The sequence below is a fragment of the Heterocephalus glaber genome, unplaced genomic scaffold, assembly GCF_053883595.1.
Source record: "Heterocephalus glaber isolate CG9 unplaced genomic scaffold, H.glaber_assembly_v1.0 deba00001761, whole genome shotgun sequence".
Classification (NCBI taxonomy): Eukaryota; Metazoa; Chordata; class Mammalia; order Rodentia; family Bathyergidae; genus Heterocephalus; species Heterocephalus glaber.
The window spans coordinates 105,664-133,491 of NW_028258458.1; the positions used below are offsets into that span (position 1 = coordinate 105,664).

The following is a 27,828-nucleotide window of genomic DNA, read 5'->3' on the forward strand; positions in this document are numbered from 1 at the left end:
GATGACAAAAGCCACGCTTGGAAATCTGATGAGTTTAGTGATTTATAAGATAATCTAGTTATTTATTTTATATAAGATTTTAAGGAGACAATTATATTGATATTATATCAGGACACATATGGGCTGGGGATTTAGCTCAGTGGTTCCGCCACCTGCCTTGCAAGCGCAAGGTCCCGAGTTTGATCCCCGGTACCAAAAAAAAAAAAAAAGTATATCAGGACCCATAGGCTCTGTTTTGTTTATAGATATATTCTTTAAGTGACTAACATTCAGTTCTTTTATTAGAATGGCACTTTTTGGAAGGTACAGTGTTGAGGTACATATAATTAATTACAATTAGGAATACAATTAGGAACATATAAACATAGACGCAAAATAGTCTATCATTATAAACAATTTTGGCTGGGGGGACACCAATATGGCAAAGCATCCTTTTTAAAACTCTACTTTAGAAGGCTTGTATATTTGGGGAACATAAATTTTTTAACATATAAACAAGTCAGTAGCATTACAATTTCATAGAGGTTCTTTGTCAGCTTAGCTTTTTACTTTTGAGGTGAAATTTAGAAATCTTTTACTAGACTTTAAATAGGTTAACAGCATTGACAAGAATCAAAGGATTGCTTTAGATCTCTTATAAGCTTAAGAAGCTGTGTTAATGACCACAAATACTATATAAATATACCTCATTTATACAATAACCCAAATATAAATATATATATATAATTTATACAATAACAAAAAAATGCTTGTTTAATCAAAGCCAATAAATGTAAACCATACTTTAAATGGCAGGATTGTCAAAAGGCATTTTTTTCCCATCTGAATGGTATGGTATACAAACAGCAGAAGCAGGGTGTGGTGACAAACACCTGTAATCCTAGCACTCAGGAGGCTGAGGCAGGAGGATTGCTGTGAGTTTGAGATCTGGTTGGGCTACATAGTTCACAGCCACCCCAACTATATAGCAAGATCTTGTCTTAAAAACAAACAAACAAATATAAACAGCAGGAATGTCAAAACTTTTACCAACCATTTATATGTTTAGGGTCCAAATGGAATGTATATTGCATAAAACAGAGGACTTAGCAATCACTGGGTGTGTATTAGACTTATATATCTCTAGAGGTACAAATTCTATACATTTAGACAGCATATTTAATTCTCAGGTGTATACATATTTTTAGTCCCAAATAGTGTCAAATACACTATAATAACCTAAAATAATAGTTGTTTATTTAACTGAAATTATAAGCTGATCATTTAAAAGACTTTACAACAAATCAACACTTAAACAAACCCTGAAACTATTAAGACTCAGTTGCCTAGGTAATCAAAAGCCTGACAACAGAAAACAGAAGAAATTATCTTTTTTTTTTTTGGTACCGGGGATCAAACTCGGGTCCTTGCACTTGCGCAGCAGGCAGCGAAACCACTGAGCTAAATCTCTGGCCCGAAATTATCTTGATAATTTACAAGACCTTTATTTCTTAGGCCAATTGCAGTAAACGTTACTAAGAGTGGATCAATATTTTAAGAGCACTTCTTCACTTTAAACATATTTTCATATAAAATTTTTTCATCTAAAAGCATGCTTCCTCTTTTTTTAACCTTTCTTACTTACTAACAACATCCTCATACTCATACCTTTCCTTACATTTTTTTTCTTTTCTATTCACTGTTTTCCTTCCATCACAAACCCTGGGGATACTTGTAGTTTAAAATGTCTTTGGTACATTTGTGTTTGTTTTGGTCTCAATTTACAGATGTTTATATTCCAGTTAGTTCTGGTAAATAATAAACTTTCAAATTATAGATTATTTTGGTCCTAGCAGAACATAGAAAGAAGGACACTTGTAATCCCAGCATTATGGGTGGCTGAGGCAGGAGGATCACAATTTTGAGGTCAGCCTGGGCAATTTAGCAAGACCCTGTCTCAACAAAGAGCTAGGGATGTAGCTCAGTGCAAAGGCTCTGAATTCAATCCCCAGTATGGGGTAGGAGAGTACAAAGAAGAGCGAAGTTGTTACATTTTAGCTAGGGCTGACAAACCTTAAAGCTTACATGACCTTCAACTACAAAATTATCTTAGTACGAGCAGAGAGCCCAGAAAGGCCAATTAACTCTATAGGTGCAGTTTAAGAGCTACCCCAATGTTGTTTCCAGAAAGTGTCTTAGGCATGGTTAATTAGACAAAGATATCAACTGAAACCACAGAAAGCAGATTGGACAGTTAGCCAAGCTGCTTTCCATTAGGTTGTTACTGACCCCTCAACCTCTGTTAGGAAGGTTTGCCTTCTCCCCCTTTGGCATCTGGAGACATGAGTGAAACCCAGTTTTGCCACCCACCAGGACTCAGCGCAGGCTGCATGTGGCACTTTCTCACCTGCTGCCCAGGTTTACAGCCTAACCTACTCCCCATGTCAGCTTGGGTTTAAGGTCCAGTTTGAGCCAGTCTGAGGTCCAGACCTTCTTCTTCTGTCTTTATCTTTTGGCAGTGTTTATCTCTTGCGTCGGCACTTTTAACAGGTTTATTCAGTTTTTTTCTGTATTTGCTTGGCACAATTTTGAGTTTAGAGTTTAGTCTCTGTTGCTGCTGTAGTGACGAGGGGTCACTCACTCCCTGGCCACTGTGGTCTTATATGGATCTTGTTTGGAGACAAGTCTGCCCTTGAACACTTGGTGATCATCCTCCCTCAGCTTCCTGAGTGCTGGGATTACAGGCATGCACCGTCATGCCCAGCTATATGGATCTTTTTGTTTAAATCATATTAGTCATTAACAAACATTTTTGCTAACCCTGAGATTGGAGTGGGACATAATAAAAGTCTGGGAAAAACTACAGCAAATTGGTTTAGGCAACTGCCATTTCAGCCATGGAGGAGGCTTTATCACAAGCCCAAGGGCCCCAAGGGAAATATTTTCTCTTTTTTTTTTTTTGGTACCGGGGATCAAACTTGGAACCTTGTGCTTGCAAGGCAGGTGCCAGAACCACTGAGCTAAACCCCCGGCCCTATTTTTTCTCTTTTTAACCCAATTATAAACACAGATTAACAGGAAAGCAAACACATAAAAGAATTATGTAAAATCAAAGCTATTTATTTATTTATTTTTGGAAACAGAGTCTTGCTATGTAGTTCAGGCTGGCCTTGAATTCATTATGTAGCCCATGTATTCACTATGGCCTTGAACGCGAAATGATCTTCCTGACTCAGCCTTCTGAGTGCTGGGATTACAAGTGTGCACCACCATATCTGGCTCAAAGTGCACTTTTAGACGTACTGGTCATTTTGGACTATAATAACCTTTTTTCTCTTAGTTTTAAGCTATAGACTAGTCAAAATTATTCCTAGGAGGTACTAGTTAGTGCCTTTTACTTTTAGATGAGTCAGGACACAGATCTCTCCTAGTGGTTTTGTTATTTTGTTATTATAGAACTGCAACAATAAAATTCAGAAAGAGGAAAGGGCATTGGGGCACAGAGGGGGAGCAATGGAAAGGAAGTTGGGATCAGAGAAAAACCAATAAAAGGATCACTACAGACATCAGTTTCAGAACTTGGGGTCAAGAAATGTGGCTTTTGGAGGGCTTTAGAAAGGCACACGCCCAGCCCTCCTGCAGCTGGGGATCCTGGAACAAGGGCAGGAAGGCCTGAATGTAAGGAAATTCAGGGTCCTTTTTCAGAGCGAAGCAGAAAAGATCTAATGGTAGGATGACATTATAATTTAGAATCCCATCAAGGGACCAAAGTTCCTGTCCTAGGAGCTTATATTTAGGCCAAGCAGTGTTGCACAGGAAAAAAAAAATTTTTTTTTTAGTACTGGCAATCCAACTCGGGACCTTTTGCTTGCCAGGCATGTGGGAAGCCTCTGAGCTACATTCCCAGCAAAAAGATGTTTCTTTCCGAGAGCTCAAGAGCAAATTTTGACCAATTTCCAAGATGACATCCCAAGGGCAGGTCAGAAGGGATAGAGGATGTGAGACCCACCATTGGGTCTTACGGGAGTTGCAGCATCTGTCCAGGTGTCCCTTAAAGATGACAGATCTCAAAGGCCCTCATTTGGCCTCTGATCTTGGACATCCCCTGGGAAAAGAGAGGGTTTGCTTCCAACAATGAAACCTGGTTTCACTTTGGAGTCGCTGGTGGTGCCGCAGTCGAACATGGCCCGAACTGATCCTGTGCAATGATTTTCTGTGTGATGATTGGGGAAGGGGAGATGGCCATCCTGGGGAGATGGAAAACTAGGTCACTCAGGAGTCTTCTGAGCCTGGAAGTTCAGCTGAGAGAGAGCGAAGCCAGAGGCCAGCAGCAGCAAAAGATCAGCAAAGGCAGACAAAGAGCGAAGAAGGAGGCTTCACAATATACATTGACTCACCATGAACAAGCTTCTTTTGCCAACTGTGTGCTGAGAGTGAGGGGGGTCCCAAAGGAAGAAAAGTGTTCTTACCCTCACAGACTATGTCAGGAATCCTCCTTTTTCTGCTACTTTTAGGTCCCACTGGACAGTGGTCCTAGCCAGGGTCCCTCAGTTGCAAATACAAAGTAAAGCGTTCTGTAAGAGGCTGAACGAAACCCTTCAGCAATGATGACAGTGCATGGTGATTGGGGTCACAGCCCAGAGGCCTTTGGGTCCTGCCAGGGAGTCGCCCTGACCAGGATCCTTTGGTTGCCCACAGGCTGATCTGCCAATCACGCACAAGGACAAGACTGAAGATAGGCCAAGAGACACAAGAGCTTCCCTACACTGGCTACCAAAATGTCCAGTGCGACAGTAAAAAGAGCTCATCCAGGGAAAGAGAAGAGTAAAGACAAGAGTTTCCTAAGGCCAGAGGACACTGTCAAGGGGGACTGCATGAGTCTCCAAGAGAGGAACTGTCAGTGAGAGATCGGGCTTTGAAGATGTGGAAAAAGTTCTGGCAGCAAATGCGATTATCTAAAGAATGTCTTTGTTGGATCACCTACAGCCTGGTAGCTCTTTCAGGAATATATGCATTGTATTTAAAACTATATTTAAAGTTGCAAAAAATACACACACAAATTTGCAATTTGAGAAGACCATTTTCTTGGGCTTACAGGTTTTGTAGCTGTAGATCAGGAAGTCTATGCACACTATCTTTTAGAGAAGATAGGTCAGAACTCATTAGGAAGAATGGGAGATTACAGAAGGGGTCTTGTTATGCTTGGGTCAGTGATGCTGGCTTGTGACAGCTTGCTCTGGATAATATTAAAGTGGTGGCTTTAACCAGAGTTCTGCTGTTTAGGGTTTTAACCTTTTTGTTGCCAATGGGATTCACCTATTAGCAGTTGGGTTGCTAATAGGTGAATCCTAAATCCCACTGTTGGGTGGGATTTAGGATTATTTCAGTGATTCTCCAAAGTTACAATCTTCTACTCCCTCAAATTCCTATCGGCTTTTCAACCTGGAAGGAAAAGTAAGGAGAAGGGAATGTTGGAACTATACACAACGGTTGTAAAAAACTGAAAATAGTGATTCCAACACCATCCAGAGACCCAGAGAGTGCATTCTTGGGGCGAGAGTCATACATTCTTTACTCAGTTCTTTAGGTGAGCAGAATAAGGGATCTAGGAAGCGGATAGAAAAAAATTTGCATGAAGCCTAGCGTGGTGGTGCATGCCTGTCATACCAGCACTCGGGAGGCTGAGGCAGGTGGCTCTCCACGAGTTCGAGGCCCGCCTGAGTTACATAGTGAACTGGAGACCTGCCTAAAGTACATACAGAGACCCTGCCTCAAAAAAAATTTTTTGGATGAGCATCCTGTCGGTGAGGTTCCAGCTAGAGCCTTGCAATCGAAACCCGGCAACAGGCCTGATTGCACCTCCAACCCGTACCCACGTCTGGACTCCGATCCGCCAGCCTCAGTTTTGGCCTCTGTCCTTTTCGTTCACCTGCCCCTGTTCCTAGCCCTTGGAAGAACCCAGCAGCATTCCCGCTGGAGGAAACCAGGTTCCCTACTAGGAGCTCCAAGCGCCGCCACTCGGATCACCCCAGCCACCTCTGCCTCCCCGGCCGCAGAGCGCCCCGCCCCGCCCCACCCCACCCCACCCCACCCCACCCCTCCCCACCCCCACCCCTCGCTGGCCCAGCCGCGAGCGGAAGTGACGTCGGCGGCCGGCGCTCTCTTCCGGCCCTGCCTCGGCGAGCCTGAGACTTGTTACCTTCCGAGTCGTGCGGGCCACTCCGGCTTTTGTGAGTTCCGCGGCCTGGGGACGGCCTGGGGGCAGAGGGGATGTGAAAGGGCGTGTTTGGCCCGGGCGCCTCCGCGGCTCCAGGGAGCGACCTGGCGGGCTGGGCTGGGTTGGCCGGTGCCGCGGGTCCTGTGGGCTCGGGTGGCTGGAGAGGCCGCGGGCGTCGGTGCGGGGAGGAGCGGGGCTTGGGGTGCGCTGGGCTTGGCCTGGGGGTGCTGAGCCCGCTGTTTCCCCGCTTCACAGAGGCTGAGGCGGGCTGATCGAAAATACGAGTCCACCCTTGGAGACCTAGAGAGACCCTGTTTCAAATAAATACACTCTCTTCTTTGTTTTTAAAGAAACGAATGTTTCACCTGAAATTTTGTCTTTGTCTTGTTGGGTCTTTATTTTGACCATTTTAGAAAGAAAAAGACTTTCAGCAGAGCGTGGTGACGCACGCCTGTTATCCTACCCCTCAGAAGGCTGAGCCAGAAGGATTGCTGTAAGTTCGAGGTCAGCCTGGGCTACACAGTAAGTTCAAGGCCAGCCTGGACTACATAGCGAGACTGCAAAAACAAAAAACAAAAAAATCTGAAGCCAGGCATGGCGGTGCACATCTGTAATCCCAGCACTCGGGAGGCTGAGGCAAGAGGATCACTGCAAGTTCAAGGCCAGTTTGGGCTGCATAGTTTAAGGCCCTGTCTCAGAAAACCAGAACAAACAAACCAAACCCAAACAAAAACTGAAAAAGACGTTTTTGAAAGTATAGAATGTGGATTTTTCTGTATGTGACTATAAAATTTTGTAGACCAGAGTCTCAGAAAACTAAGGCCTCCCAGCTGTTCTGTTTTCTTGGTCAATACGTTTCCTTAGCTCTTAAAAACGGGCCTCAGGGAGAAAGGATGAAGGCCTTATTCCAGCACTATAATCATGGATTAATCCTTAACATTACTGTTAGGTTAAGTGTACTTCTCCCCAAATTTCTCTTTTGAAAATCTTAAACATACTGGTAAATTTAACATCTAATACCCATTGTGGTAACTTCACTCACATATAATGTGTGTGTTTGCTCTCTCCCAAATAAATACATGGTAGTGTGAATTATTTGTTAATAAGTAAATTAAAAATAAATGGTACTGGGCTGGGGGTTTAGCTCAGTGGTTCCAGTGCTTGCCTTGCAAGCGCAAGGACCCGAGTTCAATCCCCGGTACAAAAAATAAATAAATAAATAAATAAATAAATGGTACTTGGCCTTTAATGACTTAGTAATGTGTGTCTTATGGATAAGAACATTGTCTTGGGCCGGGGATTTAGCTCAGTGGTGCCATCCCCTGCCTCTCAAGCACAAGGCCCTGAGTTCAATCCCTGGTACAAAAAAACAAAACAAAACAAAAAAGCAAAATATTTCAATCAAGAAAATTAAAAACAAGCCTAAGTGTGCTGGTGCATGTCTGTAATCCTAGTGCTGGGGAGGCTGAAGCAGGAGGATCACTGTGAGTTCCAGGTTAGTTTGTACTATGTGGTGAGACTGTTTTATAAAATCCAGAGAGAGAGGGAGACGGTGAGGAAAAGAAAATTGAAAACAGTATTATCTTTCACTCTAAAAAATTCAGAATTCTCCACATTGTATCAAAAGTAGGCCTTTTGGATCTAAGATCCATTCAAGGTTTCTAGATTGTACTTTTTTTTTTCTTTGCATTACCAGGAATCAAGCTTGCCGGCAGGTGGTGTACCGCTGAGCTAAATCCTCAGGCTGCGAGTGACATTTCAGTGTCTAGTCAGTAGACTTAGAATATTTTCAGAGTAGTTTGTAGGTAATGTGCATTTCCAATTGTATCTTATTAGAAAGGCACTCATTAATATGTCCCTTCTTCCAATTGTGCCTTATTGGGAAGGGACTCATTAATATGTTCTTCTGTGAGTGATACTGTGTAATTTTGATATATGTTGAAGGCATTAATCAGCACAGCTTTTTTTTTTTTTTTTTTTGCGGGGCTGGGGATGGAACACAGGACCTTGCTCTTGTGAGGTAGACATGGTGCTACTGAGCTAAATCCCTTGGCTCTCTTTTCTGTTTTTAGTGGTACAGGGGATGGAACCCAGGATCTTGTGCATGCTAGGCAAAGGCTTTATCACTAAGCTACATCCCTAGCCCTTAAAAATTTTTTGAGATAGGGTCGCACTAAATAGCCCAGGCTGGCTTGGAATTTGCTGTCCTTCTGTCTCAGCCTCCTGAGTAGCTGGGCTTACAAGCATGCACCACCATGTCTGGCTTGTACTCTTAATTTTTTTTATTTTTTTGCATAAGAAAGTAACTTGGCTGAGTGTGGTGGTGCGTGCTTATAATCCCAGCACTTGGGAGGCTGAGGCAGGAGGGTAGCTGTGAGTTTGAGTTCGAGGCCAGCCTGGGCTACATAGTTTAAGGCCAGCCCGAGCAATAAATCAAGACCCTGTCTCAAAAAAAAAAAAAGTAACTTGTAACTTGAGACTTCAGCAGGAGGAATATCTTGTCATCATCCATAAGTAATGTGCAGTGAATAAACTTCCCTATGTATTTTTTCTCAGTTGTGGAGGTGCATTTTCAGAGGAAGATTTTCATGATGTGTGTTCTAGGTCAGAGGGCAAATGTATGTTTAATGTTACTGTACATTAAATGTTTTTCTTTCCTTGAGTCTTACACCTATATAGCAGTTTCTGAATCAACATTTTTTTTGTGGGGGTACCAGGGATCGAACTTGGGAACCTGTGCTTGTGAGGTAGGTGCCAGAACCACTGAGCTAAATCCCTGGCCCTGAATCAACATTTTAAAAAACTTGTTTAGGGCTGGGCATGGTGGTGCACGCCTGTGATCCCAGCACTCAGCAGGCCGAATCAGGAGGATCGATGAGAGTTTGAGGCCAGCCAGGGCTGTATAGTGAGTTCAAGGCCAGCCTGGACTACATAGCAAGACTCTGACTCAAAACAAAGCAAAGCAAAACAAAAAAACAAAACTTGTTTAGAAATTCTTCAGGAGAGAAATTCTTCAGGAGAAAAAAAGGAATAGATTTTAGTTTTCACTACAAGGCAGTTATTTTGAAAAGGAAAATAAGTACCTTGTCCATTTCCATGGTGAGTAACAGTACTCGAATATATTTTCAGAAATACTGCTTTGGTGTAGTACTTGGGCAGATATTTTATGAGTGTTAATCAATTTTTGTAATTCCATTTTTGCATGCTTAGTATTTGTGATTTGCTATTCTGTAACATTTTTGTGGGGAATTTTATTTTCTGACAGTCTACCAGTATCTGAATTTTTAAAATTCAGTGTGTCACTGCTGGGCTCTCAGCCAGGGTCATGGGAGCAGTGATCATTCAGATAGAGTTAGGCTGGGGGTGTTGCTCAGTGGTAGACCACTTGCCTAGCATGGGGGAAGCCCTGGTTCAGTCCATCTGCAGATACAAAATAGAATAAGAAATAGACATAGCACTCCTACCATAGGACTTACAGCCTGTCTGGTAAGATTTTAAATGAATATTGGCAAGTTTGTCATATGGATTGAGAAACACATTAATAAAGCTGAGGGTGGTGGCACACACCTATAGTCCTAGCTACTGTACTAGGGAATCTGAGTCAGAAGGATTGAAAATTTGAGACCAGCCTGGACAATTTACTGAGGTCTTGTTCAAAATAAAAGTTTTAAAAGGGCTTGGCATGTAGCTCACTAGTGCAATGCAGGCCCAACATGCCAGAGCCCATGCGTTCAGTCTCTAGTAACAAATGCACACACGAAAGCATGGGTTTCTAAGAGGGACTAGGACATACAGTGAAGTGTTGAAACTAAGAACAAAAGCGTGCCATTTAGGTCTTTTAACTAGGGTAAGGGGGTGTTAGGTAGAATAGAGCATTTCAGTTTAAGGTGACTTCTGAGCAAAATCCTAAAACGTTTGAGACAGTATGTTTCTTTTGTTTTTGTTTATTGAGAAAGACTTGATGTGTAGTCTAGGCTGATGTGGAACTCACTTTGTAGCCTAGGCTGTCATTGAACTAGTGATCCTCCTGGCCCAGCTTCCTGAATGCTTGGATTATATACTTCCACCATCGTGCCCCAGCTGAGACTTTGGGTGTTTCTTGGACTGTGGGCAGGGATTGGCTGAAGTAGAGTAACCCAGAAAGGAGAGAATGATGGGAGGTAGACTGGAGAGGGGGTTAGCACAGGTGAGAACAACTTCTGCATTATAGACTGAGGCCAAAGGAACCTCCTGAAATGTGTTAGGCAGGGAACTGATTTGAATCTATTTTCATCTTAAATTGAATTCATTTCCAGAGTGAGAAGGAAGTTTAGGAAAGGTGAGAGGGAATTCATGGAGTCAAAGTAGAAGCTTATAATGGATAAGTGGTTTTACTGGTTTGTGTTTTCTTTTGTTTGGTACTAGGGATTGAACTTCAAGCCTTGACACCGAGCTACATGTCCAGCTTTTTTTCTTAAAAAAAATTTTTTTGACACAGGTTCTCTCACTAAATTGCTAAATAGCCCAAATTAGGCTCAAACTTGCAATCTTCCTGCTTCAGCCTACCAGTGTGCTGGGATTACAAATGTGTGCCACCATACCTGGCTTAATGGGTAAGTTTTATGGCACAATTGTGGTTACCTAGACTGTGGTCATTATTGTGGGATGCCAGGTATAGTAGTACACACCTATGATCCCAGCAATTGAGAGGCTGAGCCATGAGAATTGCAAGTCCAGCCTAGGCTATACAGTGAGTTCATGTGTTTCCTGGAGTACATCTCGAGGTCATGGGGGTGGGGGGTGGGGGTGAGTTGGAAAAAAACCCCCAAAGGCAGATCCAAGAAAAATGGATAAATTGGAATACTCCGTGGCAGTGGTGGTGAGCCTATGGCATGAGTATTGTTTTTATTTTAAGATAAAAGATGTTTGGGCCAGGGATTTAGTTCAGGGGTTCTGCCGCCTGCCTCGCAAATGCCGAGTTCAATCCCTGGTACCCAAAAAAAAAAATGTTCATGTGTGAGTTGTTTTTTCTAAACTAAAACCTCAGTGTCAGGTTTAAGTGCAGTGTTGGCATTTTGCAATAAATAAGTGGGTTTTGGGTTGTAGTTTGGGCACTTGTATCTAATGGGTTCGCCAGCACTGCTCTGTATTATTAAGAAATAAATCAGAAGTAACTGCACTAATATATTGTTGAGTGAACCAAGCCCAATGAATAAAAATGCCTGGTTCTTCACAAGGGAGGAATTCAGACCTCCTTAGAGTGTAGTTTTGTAGTTTTTGTTTGTTTGTTTTTTTGAGACAGGGTCTCGTAATTTGGGTTGGCCTTGAACTCACTACATAGCTGAGGCTGGCTTTGAACTTCTGGTGATTCTCCTGCCTCAGCCTCTCAAGTACTGGGATTACAGGTGTGAAACACTATGCCTGGCCTCTTTTTCTCTCTTTTTTAAAGAGTATAGTTGTTAATCTGTTGTTTCCTAAAAATTATAATAAATTTAGAGGCTTAAAACAAGATAGCCCCTCTTCATCCCCTCTTTTATTTTCCTGGGGATTGAACCTAGGACCTCTTGTATGTTAAGCACACTTTCTATCATAGAGCTACTCTCCCAGCCCAACAACATATACTTTTTACCCCCTACTTCTTTTGAGTGAAAAGTCCAAAAACACAGTAGGTAGATGCTCTGCTCAGTTTCTCAGCAAGATACAGTCAAGGTATTGGTTGGGCTGCATTCTAATCTGGCTTTCAGAGACGCTTAACTAGGGAAGATGCTATCTCTCCACTTACTCTTGTAGTTGGCAAAATGCATTTCCATACAGCTGTAGAACTTGTTTTTGCAGTTAGATGCCTGCCACAGCTCCTAGAAGGTAGCTGTAGTTCCACCCACATGGCTGATTCATGAAGCTGGCAAAAGGAGTATCTGCGCCTTACAGAGGCCTCTTTAAAAGATTTCCATCAACCTGGGTGTCTAGCTCAGTGCTCAAGTGCTTGCCTAGTGTGTACAAGGCCCTAGGTCCCATCCCCACCCCACCCCACCCCCCAAAAATAAAAGCTAGGCATGATGGTGCATGCCTGTAATCCCAGCACTCTGGGAAGCTGAGGAAGGAGAATGACAACCTTAAGCCCAGTATGAGCAAGTTAGTGTGACTTAGTAGGACCCTGTTTCAGAATGAAAAATACAAGAAAATGTTGAGGATATAGCTTAGAGTGAAGACCCTGGTTTCAATTTCCAGTATAACCAAAAAAAAAAAAGAGAGAAAAAGAAACTATCAGATGATGTAATACTACTAAGAGTCTTTGCCTGAGGATCTCAAGACCTCCTTTAAATAAGTTATTAGTTTTACTCTTGAACAAGATATTATAAACTTGAATATTAGGAATAATGGGAAAGCAACAGAAATGGCAAATGTTTTGTATATTGTACTAATCCATTATATTGTACACTTGGTTCCTTATGACATATAATGATTGCTGAATTTATAACATCTAATTATTTCAGATTATGTAGATATAATATATAAGACAGCTACAAGATAATAGATGGTAATGTGACCTGTATGGTACAAAATTTTATGTATTTCAGTGCTAAAATTCTCAGTGTTACAAAAGATAAAAGAAAAAGAAAATAAGATTTAAAAATAAATAACTAGCCAGGCATGGTGCACACCTGCAATCCCAGCGCTTAGGAGGCTGAGGCAAGAGGATCACCGTGAGTTTGAGAGCAGCCTGGGCTACATAGTGAGTTAAGGCCAGCCTGAACTACACAATAAGAGCCTGTCTCAAAAAACCAATAAAGAGGCTGGTGATTTAGCTCAGTGGAGCCAGCACATGCCTTGCAAGCACAAGGTCCTGAGTTTGATCCTTGGTACCAAAAAAAAAAACCCCAATAAAGAAAAAATGAAAGAAAGAAAGAAAGAAAGAAAGAAAGAAAATACTTTACCTGATCAAGAGAGGCCTATGTCCTTCTTGATGAATTCAAAAGCAACTGATTTGAGACCTTATTTACACCTGCAGAACCGTGTCACATTTGCCATATTCTCTTGTCTAGAAACAAATCAAAGGTCTTGCATAGAGTGGAAGGAACAGAACCACCCAGACGTGAACATGCAATGGTGGAGACCTCTGAGCTCACATTAGGGTGTCAGCCACGTGGAGTTGCAGCTCACTGCATGGTGGGGCTGCTGCTGGGCTCCTCTGGGCCTCACCTGGTCTCTGGTCAGGAATCCAGTGTGATGGATGGATGCTCTAAGCCAGCGTGTAGGGCAGCTCAGTGTGGGCCGCGCGCAGAGGGAGTTTGCGCAGCTGTTACCACAGAGCTTGTGCATCTGCCTCAAGAGAACTGTGACAGACACCCAGGGTACACAGGATCTGACGCCAGTGGGCAGGGACATGGAGTCAGTTTGGGGCGTGGGTTGAGTAGGGCTGGGATGCTCCGTGCTCCCACCAGGAGGGGTGTGGGGAACCAGCCCACAGGGCACAGGCTCATTGTGGGACTGCAGAGGAAGTTGTACGCAGATGCTGCCTGCATTGTAGAATGCAGTGTCTGTTGGGAAGGCAAGAGAAAGAAGCCATCAGGCTGGTTGCTGTGTGTGCAGAGGGCGCCTCTGCTAGTGGAAGTCCTTTGAGTGTTCAGTGTCCATGTTAGGGCGGCCAGGGGAGGGGGCAGTGGGTCAGGCCTTTGAGATCACCTACGGGCTGTGCATTCTGCTCAGATGGGGTGGACCTGTTAATGCAGCTTGTCCTCACCCCACTCCACTTAGCAGTTGTCCATCAAGTGCTCTCCCACCCGACAGAGCTGACAGTGTCTTATGCAAAAGATGAATGCTTAAAAGATCCTTTCCTTTATTCTATAGCAGATAGTGAAGCCAAACTGAATAAATTAATAAGTGGCACAGTCACACTTTGGCTGCTCACCATGCACCTATACTATCTACACACATGTGAATTTCCTTATAGTAATCGACCAGCCTGTTATTTCAACCTAGTAAGATTCAAGGAAAGCAGTTCTTACCCTAAGTGAGAAGAAACATATTACCCCTTCACAGGCCATATTAATCTTACTTAAATGTAATACATTCTCAATGAATATCCAGTTAGCTACAGACGAAATTGTAAATTTATCCCTTGTTAAAAAAATAGAAATGGGGCTAGGTGTGGTGTCACACGCCTGTAATCCCAGCACTCCAGACCCCAAGCCAGGAAGGATGTGTGAGTTTGAGGTCAGCCTGGACTACCCTACATAATTAGTTCAAGGCCAGCCTGAACTACATAGTGAGACCTTGTCCCAAAAGAAAATAGAAACGGGAAGAAAACAGAAACAAATGGTTAGTGTATGTGAATAAACACTTGGATAAAAAACAAACGCTTATAATACAGTAAAAAACACAAAACTACCACAATTCTTTTTTCCATAATAGACTTTGTAGGTTTGCCATATATGAAAGGTTTTCTCTGTCAGTGAGCAATTCCATATTTCTCTCTCCCTCAACCACACCCTTAGCTGCTGTGGGTTCTCTGCCTCAATTGAGTGACTCAGACCTTCATGTCCCATTCCTTTGTTCATGGTCCTGCCCTTTTTCAGTTGTAAATTTCCATTAATCTTTACCTTACAGCTTAGGTGTAACAAGTGGCTGCTATACTTGGTCCCCCTTGCTTCCATTATATAGTAGTACTCCAGTTTCCCTTTGGTAGTTCTGTCACCCTGGCCAGTAGATTAACTGCCCCCTTCCCCACTTCTTAATTTAATAGTGTAAGGGGTCCAAAACGTCCAGGTAGCTGTCTTGCATTCCAGTGTATTGGGAACATAATTGTAGCCTCCCCATTAGGGACTGGGATCTCCAAATCTGCAGTACTCTTAGTTACTGAGATCAGATGCAAAATTATTGTCACCAGATCCATTTCTACATTAGCTCATCAGTTCTTGGACCTGTATGTTTTGGTTGTGGGGAGATAGTACTGTAGGGCTCTCTGATTCATAGCAACCTTTTTCTGAGGCAGACGCCATTCTTGTTGTTGTTGTTTTTTTGGGTACCAGGGATCGAACTTGGGTCCTTGCACTTGCGCAGCAGGCGGTGAAACCACTGAGCTAAATCCCTGGCCCCCAGACGCCATTCTTTCAGAAGATTATGTCCCCATTGGCAGGTGACTGAATTTTCAGTAAGGTTTTCCAGCTTTCATTTTGATAAGTGGATGACAAGTGTCTGATCAGACCAGCTGGTTGCAGGGACTGCTCTGATGGAGGTGACTGCAGTGAAAGGGCTTCGTTGATTAGAGTCAGTGCTGTGATTGTCATAAATGCAGGTGAAGCATTTTTTGAGGTGTTGGATGGTGTTGTTCCTAGAAGCATAAGTAGCAGCAAAAATACATGTCCAGAATACTGCTGCTCTCTGGGATGTGGACCTCAGCCCCTTGAGGTTGCTTTGGACTCGAGAGACCTTGCTCAGGACCACCAGGACCTTGTCGGTCCAACATTCAGACACAGACAAAATTTTAGTGTCTAAAGATGGAAAGTATTTTAAAGAATTCTTTGTGATCTCCTGCCTGCCTTACAAGTGCAAGGATCCAAGTTTGATCCCTGGTACCAAAAAAAAAAAAAGAATTCTTCATGAGCCAGGGACTTAGCTCAGTGGTGCTGCTGCCTGCCTCACAAGCACAGGGTCCTGAGTTTGAGCCCCCGTACCAAAAAAAAAAAAATCTTCATGTTAGAATTCAAAAAGGGAGTGAAGGGAGTGAATGCCTATCTTGAAGTCAGTGGACCATCCCAAGGAGAGGTTGCCACAAGGCACCTGTTAGTCACCTTGTCTTTTCTCTATTCCTTTTTTTTGGACATGGTGTTAGGGATGGAATGCAGAGTCTTACACATTCTAAGCAATGTTCTGTTACTGAGCTACATCCACCATCTCCTTACCTTTTTGTCCCTTTTTTTTTTTTCTTTTCAATTTTTGTAGTGACACTGGCTTGAAAGTCTCTCTAGTGATAGGAGGCCTGTCTTTCTTTTCTTATCAGCCAAGGATAGAAACTAAATGCTTGTAGTTTAGGTACCTAAAAGCCTGAAGGAAAAGGGGAAAAAAGTGGAAAAGGAAGAAAGAGACTGCCACTTTAAGTGGCTGTGAACCCAAAGGATAAAATAAAGGCATTTTAAAATACAGAGGAATACCATGTCACGCAAACATAACAGTACTGATAGGTGAGGTACTAATTTAAAACAGCTTCTAGATCAAACAAGGTACTAATTTAAAACAGTACAATGTGGGGGCCGGGGATTTAGCTCAGTGGTTCTGCTGCCTGCCTCGAAAGCACAAGATCTCGAGTTCTATCCCCAGTACCAAAAAAAAAAACCCCAAAATAGTACAGTGTGGTTAAATAGATGATGTGCTGTGGTCAGAATGTGTGCATTGCCATTAATCTCCCTCAGAATTCTCCCTTTTGCTTTGAACACACTTATCCCATCATTCTTGCCACTTTCTGGAGCAGTTCTGGAAGTTTTTTTTGAGTATCTTTACAAGATGTGATGAATAATACAGTTAATGCTGCTGCTAAGTGCCATCAAATGGAAAGGCAGGCTCGCAAAAACGTGATGGTGTGCCCCATCCACCTTATTCACCAGATCTGGCACCGTGCAACTTCTGGCTCTTCCCCAAAGTCAAAATGACCATGAAAGGTAAACATTTTGAATCTATTCAGGCTGCCACAACAGCACAACTAAAGTCACAAGTCATGTGTATATCTCTGTATTTTAATATAAATAGTATTAAGTAAATATGTGATGAATTTTCATATGTAAACAACTAACAAAACAAAATTTTATACTTTGATCTAATTCAAAATCCAAAATTTATACAGGTTTTTGTTACACAACAAAACTTAAGGGACACTAAATTTTTTTTTGCCTGTATAATATAGGATCTAGCAACTTCAGTATTATTTAAAAGAGATTGAAAAAAATTGAGAAAAATTTATGGAACTTGATTAGGAACCTGAATTACAGTTATACTTAGATATCTCACCAAATTTAAATACTATGCCTTCTATAGTCTTAAAATAGTAACTAATAGAGCCAGGTGTGGTGGTATACACCTGTAATCCCAGCACTCAGGAGGCTGAGGCAGGAGGATTGCCTCGAGTTCGAGGCCAGCCTGGGCTACATAGTGAGTTCAGAGCCAGCCTGAACCACAAAGGGAGATCCTGCCTCAAAAAACCATACTAATAAAATGGGTGAAATTAAATATGCCCCATATTTAATGTATAGATTTATAACTTTCTCATTGTCATTATACCCATAGCCTGAAAATATTCCTTACTGAATGTAGATATTGTGATACAATAAATGGTAAATTAACATTACATTACATTAAATTTTTGGTATTTATAATGGACACATGAAACAACATGGACTCTCATTAAAATGTAAATAAGGGTCAATGCAAATGAAAATAGGACCTTCAGGGATTAAAATTGAACTTCTCAAAGATAACAAATAAAGGGTGATTATCCTCACTCCTTTTTCCATTGTTGCCTACTGTTAAATTTAAAAATAATGTAGGGAGATTTGATGGATAGATCAGATAGAGTCTGACATAGAGTCTTCTAGTGGATTACTATAATATTAAAGCTGTAGTTCTGACAGTGAAGACCCCCATGCCCAATATTTAGTATTATGAAAATTTGTGATTCTGTTCAGTCAACAACTGGTAAATATTTTGCTCTTATATATTGACTAACATGTTCCTTTCTGTGCCTTTTTCAACAGCCTCTCAGCTGCTGTGTGCCTCCACCTCAGCAGATACACTGCAGTTTTTCAAGGCTGCCTGTGGGGTGCCTCAGCAAGTTTTCATCACACAGTCTGTCCAACTTTGTCCAGAACTACAGGTATGGCATGACCTTGACAATATCCTCCTCTATGGTATTCATTTGGGACACTTAATATTAACAGATAAGTCAACCATCTTTTAGTCCTTTGGTTCTAGTGTGAGCATATCTTTCATTTAGAAGTTTTACTTACTAGTTAAAATCAGCCACTCCAATTAGAGTCTTCAGACACTCAGTCATACAGAGGGTTTAGCAACATCTTGTCAAGTCCTGGAGTCTCTGTACCCCTCATTTTGACCTTTATTTACCCCAAGCTGCTGGTGGAAGAAATTGCCCCTTTTCTGTCAAGTGTGGTGGTGCACCCATGTAATCCCAGGACTCAAGGAGGCTAAGCTAGGAGGATTCAAAGTTCAAGCCCAGCCTATGCAATGCAGCTGTATATCCAGACCCTATCTCAAAATTACAAATTTTTAAAAGCTGGGGATGTAGCTCAGTGCAAAGGTTCAATCCCCTACTAACACACACACACACACATGCACACACACAAAGAAAGAAATAATAAGAAATAAGAATGATAATTGCTCCTTTGAGCCTTTTGGCATACATCATTAAAAGAACAGTTGGTAGGCCACCTAGTGGGCTATGCAGGAAACATGCTCTGACAGATGCTGAGCCTGAGACCATCCATACTGAGCTTTTCACTTTACTTTGGATCAAAAATGCCTCACAAGCTTGACATGGGTACCAAGGCAGTGTCCTAACAGTATGGAATCAAATCCGGGCCCTCTGATATATTCTACCTTCTCCTGTCCTCTGTCCGTTGACAGATCAGGGTATGTGAGATCACCCCTCTCCCAGACCCAGTGGGTATCTAAAGAGCTTCTTGGGACCGACTGTGTGAAAGACAGTGGGAGTTTGTGGACTGTCAGATATCACCACTAACCATCATACAGGTGATGGAGCTCTGTCATGTTGCTGCTTTTTGTATCCTAGTCAGGATGTACCTAATAAAGGGCAGGATGTAGGAAGCAACACACTTGGCAAAACTTGAGACAGATGGACATCTTTAACATTGGATGCTGTGGACAGCTAGTTGTCCTATTTTTACACATACGATGAACTAGTGAGCAATGGCAAAGGATTTTCTTCTTCAGGTAAAAAACAGATCAAAATCAACCAAAACCTCTGTGATTTCTTGGTTCGCACAAAATAGGAATCAAAATTGCATATGCAAGGTGAGGCTGTAGCTCAGTGGTAGAGTTTGCCCAGCATACGAGAGGCTCTTAGTGAAATACCCATTGCTGGGGGTGGGGGGAGTTAAAAGAAAAATAAAAACCTGCAAATGCCCCTACACATACTACAGCCACAATACAAGGCCTTAAAGGAACACTCCCCATTCTCTTCAGAGTTACTGCATGCTGTTTTACTTTTGAGAAAATAAACCGTAGAACCCTTGGAAGAGACATTCAGTAGAACTTTCATGTTTCTGATAGGTCCCTGGTAACTGTTTCACAGTCATAATCATTTTCTCAGGTTTTCAAATTCCACTACAACAGATAAATCCCAAATGCAGTATCTTGTCCCAATCTTTAACCTGTTTGTTTTTATTTTGGTTTTGTGGTACTGGGGCCTTCACACTTAGCTACATCCTTAGCCCTTTTATTCTCTCTTAAGACAGGATTTCACTAAGTTGCTAATTTCCCCAGACTGTTCTAGACCTTGCAGTCTTTCTGCCTCAACTTCTTAGAGGGCTGGGATTCCAGGTGTGTACTACCACACGTGACTCCTATTTCTATAAATTTTCCATCTTACCCACTTCACATAAGGGCTGGTGGACAGAGTGGGCACATCCTACTTTGGCACTTGTTAACTATACATTATTCCACAGGACAAGCAGACATTCATTTGACATGAGACTTATTTCAACTTAACCTTCCGCCAAAAACAAAACTTTCTGTGATATACAGCTACACACTACTTGAGTGTTGGTCTTGGTGACACTGTGCTGCATATTTGCATTCATTTGTAACCCGGATACCCACATCAGCATGAATGGATGCCTTCTTGGAAAGGTACCCAAGTCCCACATCCCACGTGAGTTCAGCCTCTCTTAAAAGCTTATGACTGGATATGAGGCTGTGCCATCTGAGGACCTCATAGTTAGAAATGAAGTTTCTACTGATGATGACAGCTATACCTTTTCACTGAAACCTGTCTCTAATGATGCCATAGACTGCTTCCCTGAATAGTATGTGTACAGATTGTACATGTAATATTTGTTTTTCTCTTTTGTAATATTGGGGATTGAACCTAGGGGCCTCATACTTACTAGGAAAGTGCTTTGCCACTGAGCTACTTCCTCAATCCCTCCCCTTTGTGTGTGTGTGTGTGTGTGTGTGTTTGAGTGTTTGTGTTTGAGGTGGGGTCTCACTATGCAGTTCAGTCTGGCCTTGAACTCACTCTGTAGCCCAGGCTGGCCTCAAAATTGAAGTGATACTCTTGCCTCAGCCTCCAGAGTGTTAGGATTATAGGTGTACACCACCATGCCCAGCTCATGTGTGTTAATATATTGGGAATCAAACTCAAGGGTGCTCTGTCACTGAGCCTACATCCTGCATTCCTAGCCTTTAGAGATAGGCCTTGCTAATTTGCTAGCCTGGACTCAACCTTGTGATCCTACAGCCTCAGCCTTCTAAGTAGCTAGGATTACACGGTATGTTTTTTTTCCCCAGGTCACAGTCTGCTTAGCCCATGACCCAGGTATATTCTTTACTCTCTCCTAAGATATATGCCTCCCATCTGGTAGATGTTACTAAAAATAATGAAAATTAATGCTTTCCTCAAGAAGCATCTACCTCCACTCCTTAACTCCCTCAGAAGACCACCCACTGATTGAAGCCTCGTATTATGTCCTCCAGCTTACCACCGCACCCTTGCATGTGACACCATTACCACCATAATGTCTGTTTTCTCTTGGTTCAACACAGTACTACATTCTGAAAATACATTTCCCTTTTATTAATCGGTCCCTTTAGTTGGGCCCCCAAATCAATAGCACTAGACCTTACATAGTTTTCTTTGCTGACTTAGGCCATGTTTTCCTTAATGAAACCATACCTTTATATGCAGTGGTCACACTAAACATTCCCATTGTTCTTTCATTAGGTACCTGCTTCCATCTGAAGGTTTTTGGGCAAAATGGAAATACAGTAGTCTTTTCCACTGGAATACTTTCCATGATGGCCAATCGAAACCTAAAATTGAAGATAGTACAGAACTCTCTATATATTATTTTTTATGTAAATGTGGTCTTTCTCAAAATATCATTGTCTTATAGTCACCATTTATTTTTTCAGTGTTAGGGTTGGAACTCAAGTTGTTGTGCATGCTAGGCAAGTGATTTATCACTGAACTATATCCCAGCCCTCTCTACTTCCTTTTTTTTTTTTTTTTTTTTGGTATCTGAGATCGAACTCAGGTCCTTCTGCTTATGAGGCAGGTGGCGGAACCATTGAGCTAAATCCCTGGCCCTCTACTTCATTTTTCAGAGACTAGTTAACCACAGGTAATAGAAACTGTGGCAAGTAAAACTGAATATAGAGGACTACTGTATTTAGTCTTATGTTAATAGGATAACCCATGGTCAAAGGTGCTGGCATTAGTGGCACCAGTTTAACAGCATCACATAACTGCCAACCAGCACCTTTCATTGTCCTCTTAAAATCCTGCTTAAAAAAATAAAATACTGCTTAATGGGTACAGGAAACATGGTTTATTATACAAGCCTGTGAGACTCTAGTCCTAATGGAATAGATGAAACTGATGTGCAGTTGACTAAACATTGCTGTCAACATTCTTTAGTTACAGGATAATCTATGAGGAATAGACCAAGAGGTAAAGGTGTGTCACAACATAACCAACATCTTTCAGCGGCTTACCTTGAATTCTGAGATGCCTGACCTGTTTTTTGTGGGTATAGATGGCAAAGTATGGTGTCTGGTTATAGACTGTGTTCCATACCTTCATCATATGCCTAATGGGGCTCTTCTTATTTTTTTGGTGCCAGGGATCGAACTCACGACCTTGCCCTTGCAAGGCAGGCACTGTGCTAATGGGACTCTTCTTAGTTCACCTTTATAAAAGATAACCTTTTCACTGCACAAGCGCAAGGACCCAAGTTCGATCCCCGGTACCAAAAAAAACCAAAAAAACAAGATAACCTTTGGGAGCAGTCTGTCACCCTCAATTTTAAGTACTCCACAACATAGGTATTGTGAAAAACATTGGGCCGGGGATTTAGTTCAGTGGTTCCACCACCTGCCTCCCAACCGCAAGGTCCCGAGTTCGATCCCTGGTACAAAAAAAAAAAAGTGTGTCAAAAATGTTGATGAGCCCCAGAATGGATTGGCTTATAATGTTTTTAAAATTCATGTTTTCTAGGGTTGAAGGTGTAGCCTTGCTATGGATCTTCAAATGTTCAATGGAGAAAACCCCTACAAATTGGAGGAATATGAAAAGGGCTTTCAGTATTTTCCATGCCTTACTAATCCCATGGAAACCCACACTGAAGCAACACTGTGTGAATGTGAGGAATGTTGGAGAGCATTTGCCTTTTCCTCACACCTAAGTCAATATGTAACAATTTCTTCTGGAGAGAAATCCCAAAAATGTAAGGAATGTGGGAAGTGCTTTGCTACTTTTACTCAACTTTCTGCACATATGGAAGTTCATACTGGAGAAAAGCCCTTCCAGTGTAAAGAGTGTGGAAAGTGCTTTACAAATAACACATACCTTAACGATCACAGGAAAATTCACACTGGAATAAAATCATACAAATGTGTGGAATGTGGGAAAGCCTTCTTGAGGTGGTCAGGCCTGACTGAACACTTACGAGGAGTTCACAGTGGAGAGAAGCCCTTTGTGTGTAAGGAATGTGGGAAAGCCTTCTCGAGGTCCACTCAGCTTAATGAACATATCAGGACACACACTGGAGTCAAACCCTACGAATGTAAGGACTGTGGGAAAGCCTTCACTCAGTACTCAGGCCTTGCTACCCACGTGCGCATTCACAGTGGAGAGAAGCCCTTTCAGTGTAACCAGTGTGGGAAAGCCTTCACTAGGACCTCAGGCCTCATTCACCATGTAAGAACACACACAGGTGAGAAGCCTTTTGAATGTGTCCATTGTGGGAAAACCTTTATTACTGCCTCCCACCGTACTAAACATATGAAAATTCACAGTGGAGAAAAGCCCTTTGTGTGCAATATTTGTGGGAAGGCGTTTGTATATTCCACATCCCTTAACATTCACATGCGAACGCATACTGGAGAGAAACCTTACATCTGTAAGGAATGTGGGAAAGCGTTTGCTGTTTCCTCACGCTTAAGCAAACATGCAAGTGTTCACCATGGGGAGAAGGCCTATAAATGTGAGGGTATCAGTGTTACTATTTAGTCCCCTTTACCCACCCCTAAATAATGACAGTGACACCAAAGATCATCAGTTAGTCTTAACTGGTTTGTGTGAGTTTTAATGGCTCTCACTGGCTTAGGTGCCACCTGACCTAAGTTCCCTTCTGTAACTTTTTTTTTCTTTTTGTAGTGCTGGGGATGAACCCCAGGGCCTCACACATACTAGGCAAGCACTGTACTACTGAGCTACATTGCGGCCCCCCTTGAACTGCTTCACACATAGCTGAGTCTGAGCACTTTTAGGGGTCATAGATGAGGTCACTATTGCCGGTCGACCTCAACTGGTGCTTGGACCCCTAGTGAAGGTAGCATTAACACATGTTACGCATGGGTGTTCAACCTTTTGGCTTGCTTGGCCTCACTGATTGCGGCACATATAAATATATAATATGGTCAGTGTACATATTTAACAAAATTTCATTTAAAAGATTTTTATGATAATATTAAATAACACAAGCAACCTGTAGGCCATAGGGTGGACCTGCCTGAGTGACATAACTGATTTGGTCCTCCCCCCTTGTTGGTTAGTGGCTGCCAGTCTGGCTGGCTATTCATGTGAAAATTCTCCAAAAGCCCAGTTGGTACAGGAGGAGGTGGACTGTTTAAAGGCACTCCTCCAGGTGTGTCTTGACCCCACTGATCATGCTGAGCATGCCAAGAAGAAAACGGTCCCTGTCTGTTCTTAATGACTAGTCTATATTTCTAGCCGATTATCCCTGTTTCCTTATAACATCTAAGAAGTCCACCTTGTTTTGCCCTCTAGGTCTGTTTTAGATCTAAAGGGAAATTCTTGTGCTAGTATAATTTAGTCTGTTCCTCTTCTTTTTTTTTGGTACCAGGGATCAAGCTCTGGACCTTGGGCTTGGGAAGAAGGTGTGGTGCCACTGAGCTAAATCCCCGGCCTCAGTTTCTCTTTTGAGATTGCTGATATCCCAGCCCTGGATCCTATCCTTGATCTGTTTATCAAATGGTTTTTCAGCCACTCTTAGTATTCTTTTCAGTTCAGCCTTTGTTTTTGGAATATGAGCAGTGTGATTTTTTCCAAATTTACAAGTTCTGGTTCCTTTTAGTTTAATAGTTCTTTGTTAGATTCTGGTCTCTGTTTTCACATTTAACTACATGTAGTCAAGTGGAGCTGAGCTGGTCCTTTAACACTTTAATTACAAACCTCATAAATTTTTTTTCTACCTGTCACAAATTGCTTTAATACAGCTGTATTCTGGCAAGGTCTTTGCTTGAGATTGTTTTTTTCTGCTCCCACCCTCTTTCCCTCCCTCTCTCCCTCTCATCCATCCTTTCATTTTGATGCTAGGGATTGAACCTATTCTAGTAAGTGCTCTACACTGAGCTACATCACTAGTCTTTTTTTTTTTTTTTAAACATTTTGTGGTACTCTGGATTGAACCCATTGCCTTCACACTGAGCTAGCTACAGTCCCACACTTTTATTTTTAGTCTAAAACAGACTATCACTAAATTGCCTTGTCTGGGCTTGTTCTCTAGCCAGTCTCCCACAGTGCTGGGATTACAGGTTTGCATAGCAGGCCCAGCTTTTGTTTTAATTTTGAAAAAGAATCTTGGTGGGCTGGGGATTTAGCTCAGTGCTTTCACCACCTGCTGCACAAGTGCAAGGACCCGAGTTCGATCCCTGGTACCAAAAAAACCAAAACAAACAAAAAAACTTGGTAAATTGCCCAGGCCAGCCTTGCACTTATAGTCCTGGTGCCTCAGTCTGTTGAGTAGCTGGATTATAGGGTTGTGCTAACTCACCTTTTCTGTGTTCCTCATTCTCAAATGACCAATCACCTGTACACCACTTAATATCCTGATTTCTAGAGTGCACTTGAAAGCATTTCCAGCCATTGTCTATTATTCAGATCTGTTTTCACATTTTTAGGATTTCTTTTTACCGCAACACAACTTCTCAACACCAAAATCTATCAAGCATTGCTTAGGCTGCCATAACAAAATTCCACATACCAAATGGCTTAAAATTTTATTTTGAATTAATATAAAAAATTGAAATACACAGAAATTCATTTTCTCTCATTTCTGGAGTTCGAATGTGTAATATCAGAAGTACGAACATAGTTGAGTTTTGGTGAGGGCTGTCTTCTTGCCATGGAACTGCCTGCCTCCTTATTGTGTCTTCACATGATGGAGACTGAAAATGAGGTTCCTTTCCCTTCCTTTTTTTGTGATCCTCAGCTTTCCAGACTGCTGGGATTACCAGGCATGTACCGCCACTCCCAGGTGGACCATCTTTAATATTTAACTTTATTATGTTTGCTAGTATGTTATAAAAGACTTTTGTAGATAAAGTTAAGTAGCATTGGCATGTAGTTTTTCTTACATAAGAAAAATAGGGACTAAAGGTGTAGTTCATTGATAGCACACTTGCCTAAACGTGCATGAGATCCTGGGTTCAAGCTTCAGTACAATGAAAAAAATTTTTAAAAAGATAAAGTAGAAAAAAAATGCATCAAGGCTGTGTAGAGTGCATGTGTGCAGGGCCCTGAGTTCTATCCCGAGCACCATGAAAACAATTTTTAAAAATGGCCATTATGGTATTCAGATATATGTAGACTATGCTAATATGATATACTGCAGTGGGGTGTATTCCTGTTGTACCTAATTTCATAACTATCAGGTTAAATTATCTGGATTTAGAGTGTTTACTGGCATAGGTATCCTTTTTCTATAATTTTAAGCAATTTGCTCAATTTCTTCTATGGTTATAGAACAACTATGGCTTGCAGCATCTTAAAGTGTTTTGATTATATTTTTCTAGGTATGTTTTTATTTTCACATGTGCAGCAAAGTTTATATATATTTTTTGTTATATTTTTAACATTTCCTGGTTGTATTATTTACTTTGGGCATCTTTTGCATTCTGGAATGATTCCTTTTTTTTTTTTTTGGTACCGGGGATCGAACTCAGGTCCTTGCACTTGCGCAGCAGGTGGCGAAACCACTGAGCTAAATCCCCGACCCTTGGAATGATTACTTTTTGCATTCTTTTTCTTGTGTTAGTCTCAGCAGTATTCAGATTTGTGATCTTCCTTCCCCTTTTTTGCCATACTAGGGACTGAACCAGATGCTTCTATTAGCCAAGTGTTCTACCACTGAGATGTATTTTAGCCAGGTTTGTGGTTTGTCTTGAAAAGTCTAACCTTTCTGCTGGGGAATAGCGCTAGTAGAGCGTTTGCCTATCATGCACAAGGCTCTGCGTTCAATCCCCAGTACTGAAAAAAAAATTAAATTTCTAATATGCTTTCTATTCCTTTAATTATGTTAGATATTTATCTGGCCATATTCACTTGGTTTTTTCTTCTTCTTTTTGGTTTTTGGTGCTGGGGATCAAACCTAGGGCTTGCTCATGCTAAGCATGTGCTCTTTATTACTGAGCTACACCCCTAAGCCCAGATGTGTCTTTTTATGTATACTCGAGCAGGAAATGAAAAAAATCTGAATACTTGAAAACTTCTGAGTAACAATCCTTTTCTTTTACATTTAGTCCATAATGTGTAATGTAATTAGTAATAAATTTGGATGCACCTCTGAAATCTTGTTTTTTTTGTTATTTATCTTGTGCTTCTCTCTTGTATTGATTTTATTTTTCATTGAAATGATTTTAATCTTTTTTTTTTTTTTGGTACCGGGGATCAAACTCGGGACCTTGGGCTTTCGAGGCAGGAGCTGGAACCACTGAGCTAAATCCCCGGCCTGAAATGATTTTAATCTTGATGCTTGAAATTTATGTATTCCATTACTTTCTATCCTAAAACTTTTCATTCATTTTTTTGAATTAAAATCTAAGATAATAGTGTTTCCACCCAAGTGGAGTATTTGATCTAGTGACTCCCACTGTGCACCTCCCGAGTGCACACTCCTGGGTGTCATTAAGTGCACTGCAGGCTCACACGAGCCACTGAACAGATTTGGTGGAATCAAGATCAGGGCCCTTGACAAAGCCCCAGCACATCTTGTACTGGATTACAGTCACAATTTCTTTGAAGTTATTCCCAAAATGATGGAGTTTTTGTTTCCTGTGTTGTTTGAGCTGGTCTTACGACTCACTTTGAGCAACAGAAAACAAAACTGAGCTGTACCAACTTCATCCGCCGAAGGCTTTTGATAATAATCACTATCTTCAGCCACTAGGTTTTTGGGTTGTTTGCTACACGGTGAAAACACACCGATAACACAAACTCCTTGGCACACAAGGTGATAAACTGTTTTCCTAACATGTCAGAGGAACCTCCAGAATTAGGCTCACTCTTGGTAGCACTGAAAAATTTAAGTGGTCATAGAGGTACTGAGTAGCTCTCTGTGACCTGGCGTGTGTGTCTGTCTGTCTGTCAAACTTTGAGCTTATCT

At 41.8% G+C, this 27,828-nt stretch overlaps 1 protein-coding gene across 7 annotated transcripts; it reads left to right on the plus strand.

The window, feature by feature from the left end:
* Window positions 1-6,103: 6,103 nt before the first annotated feature.
* On the plus strand, window positions 6,104-27,014 carry LOC101702633 (uncharacterized). 7 transcript variants are annotated; one of them, XM_087201815.1, is made up of 5 exons: window positions 6,127-6,209; window positions 6,610-6,718; window positions 16,777-16,830; window positions 17,920-18,038; window positions 22,419-27,014. In XM_087201815.1, exon 5 carries the CDS (start codon window positions 22,440-22,442, stop codon window positions 23,430-23,432), a length of 993 nt encoding a protein of 330 aa, XP_087057941.1. In that variant the 5' UTR covers window positions 6,127-6,209; window positions 6,610-6,718; window positions 16,777-16,830; window positions 17,920-18,038; window positions 22,419-22,439; the 3' UTR covers window positions 23,433-27,014. The 7 variants fall into 7 exon arrangements, with proteins under 7 accessions (XP_087057938.1, XP_087057941.1, XP_087057937.1 ...); XM_087201811.1 differs by lacking the exon at window positions 16,777-16,830 and having other exon boundaries at window positions 6,610-10,788; XM_087201814.1 differs by lacking the exon at window positions 16,777-16,830 and having other exon boundaries at window positions 6,610-6,857.
* Window positions 27,015-27,828: the final 814 nt, after the last annotated feature.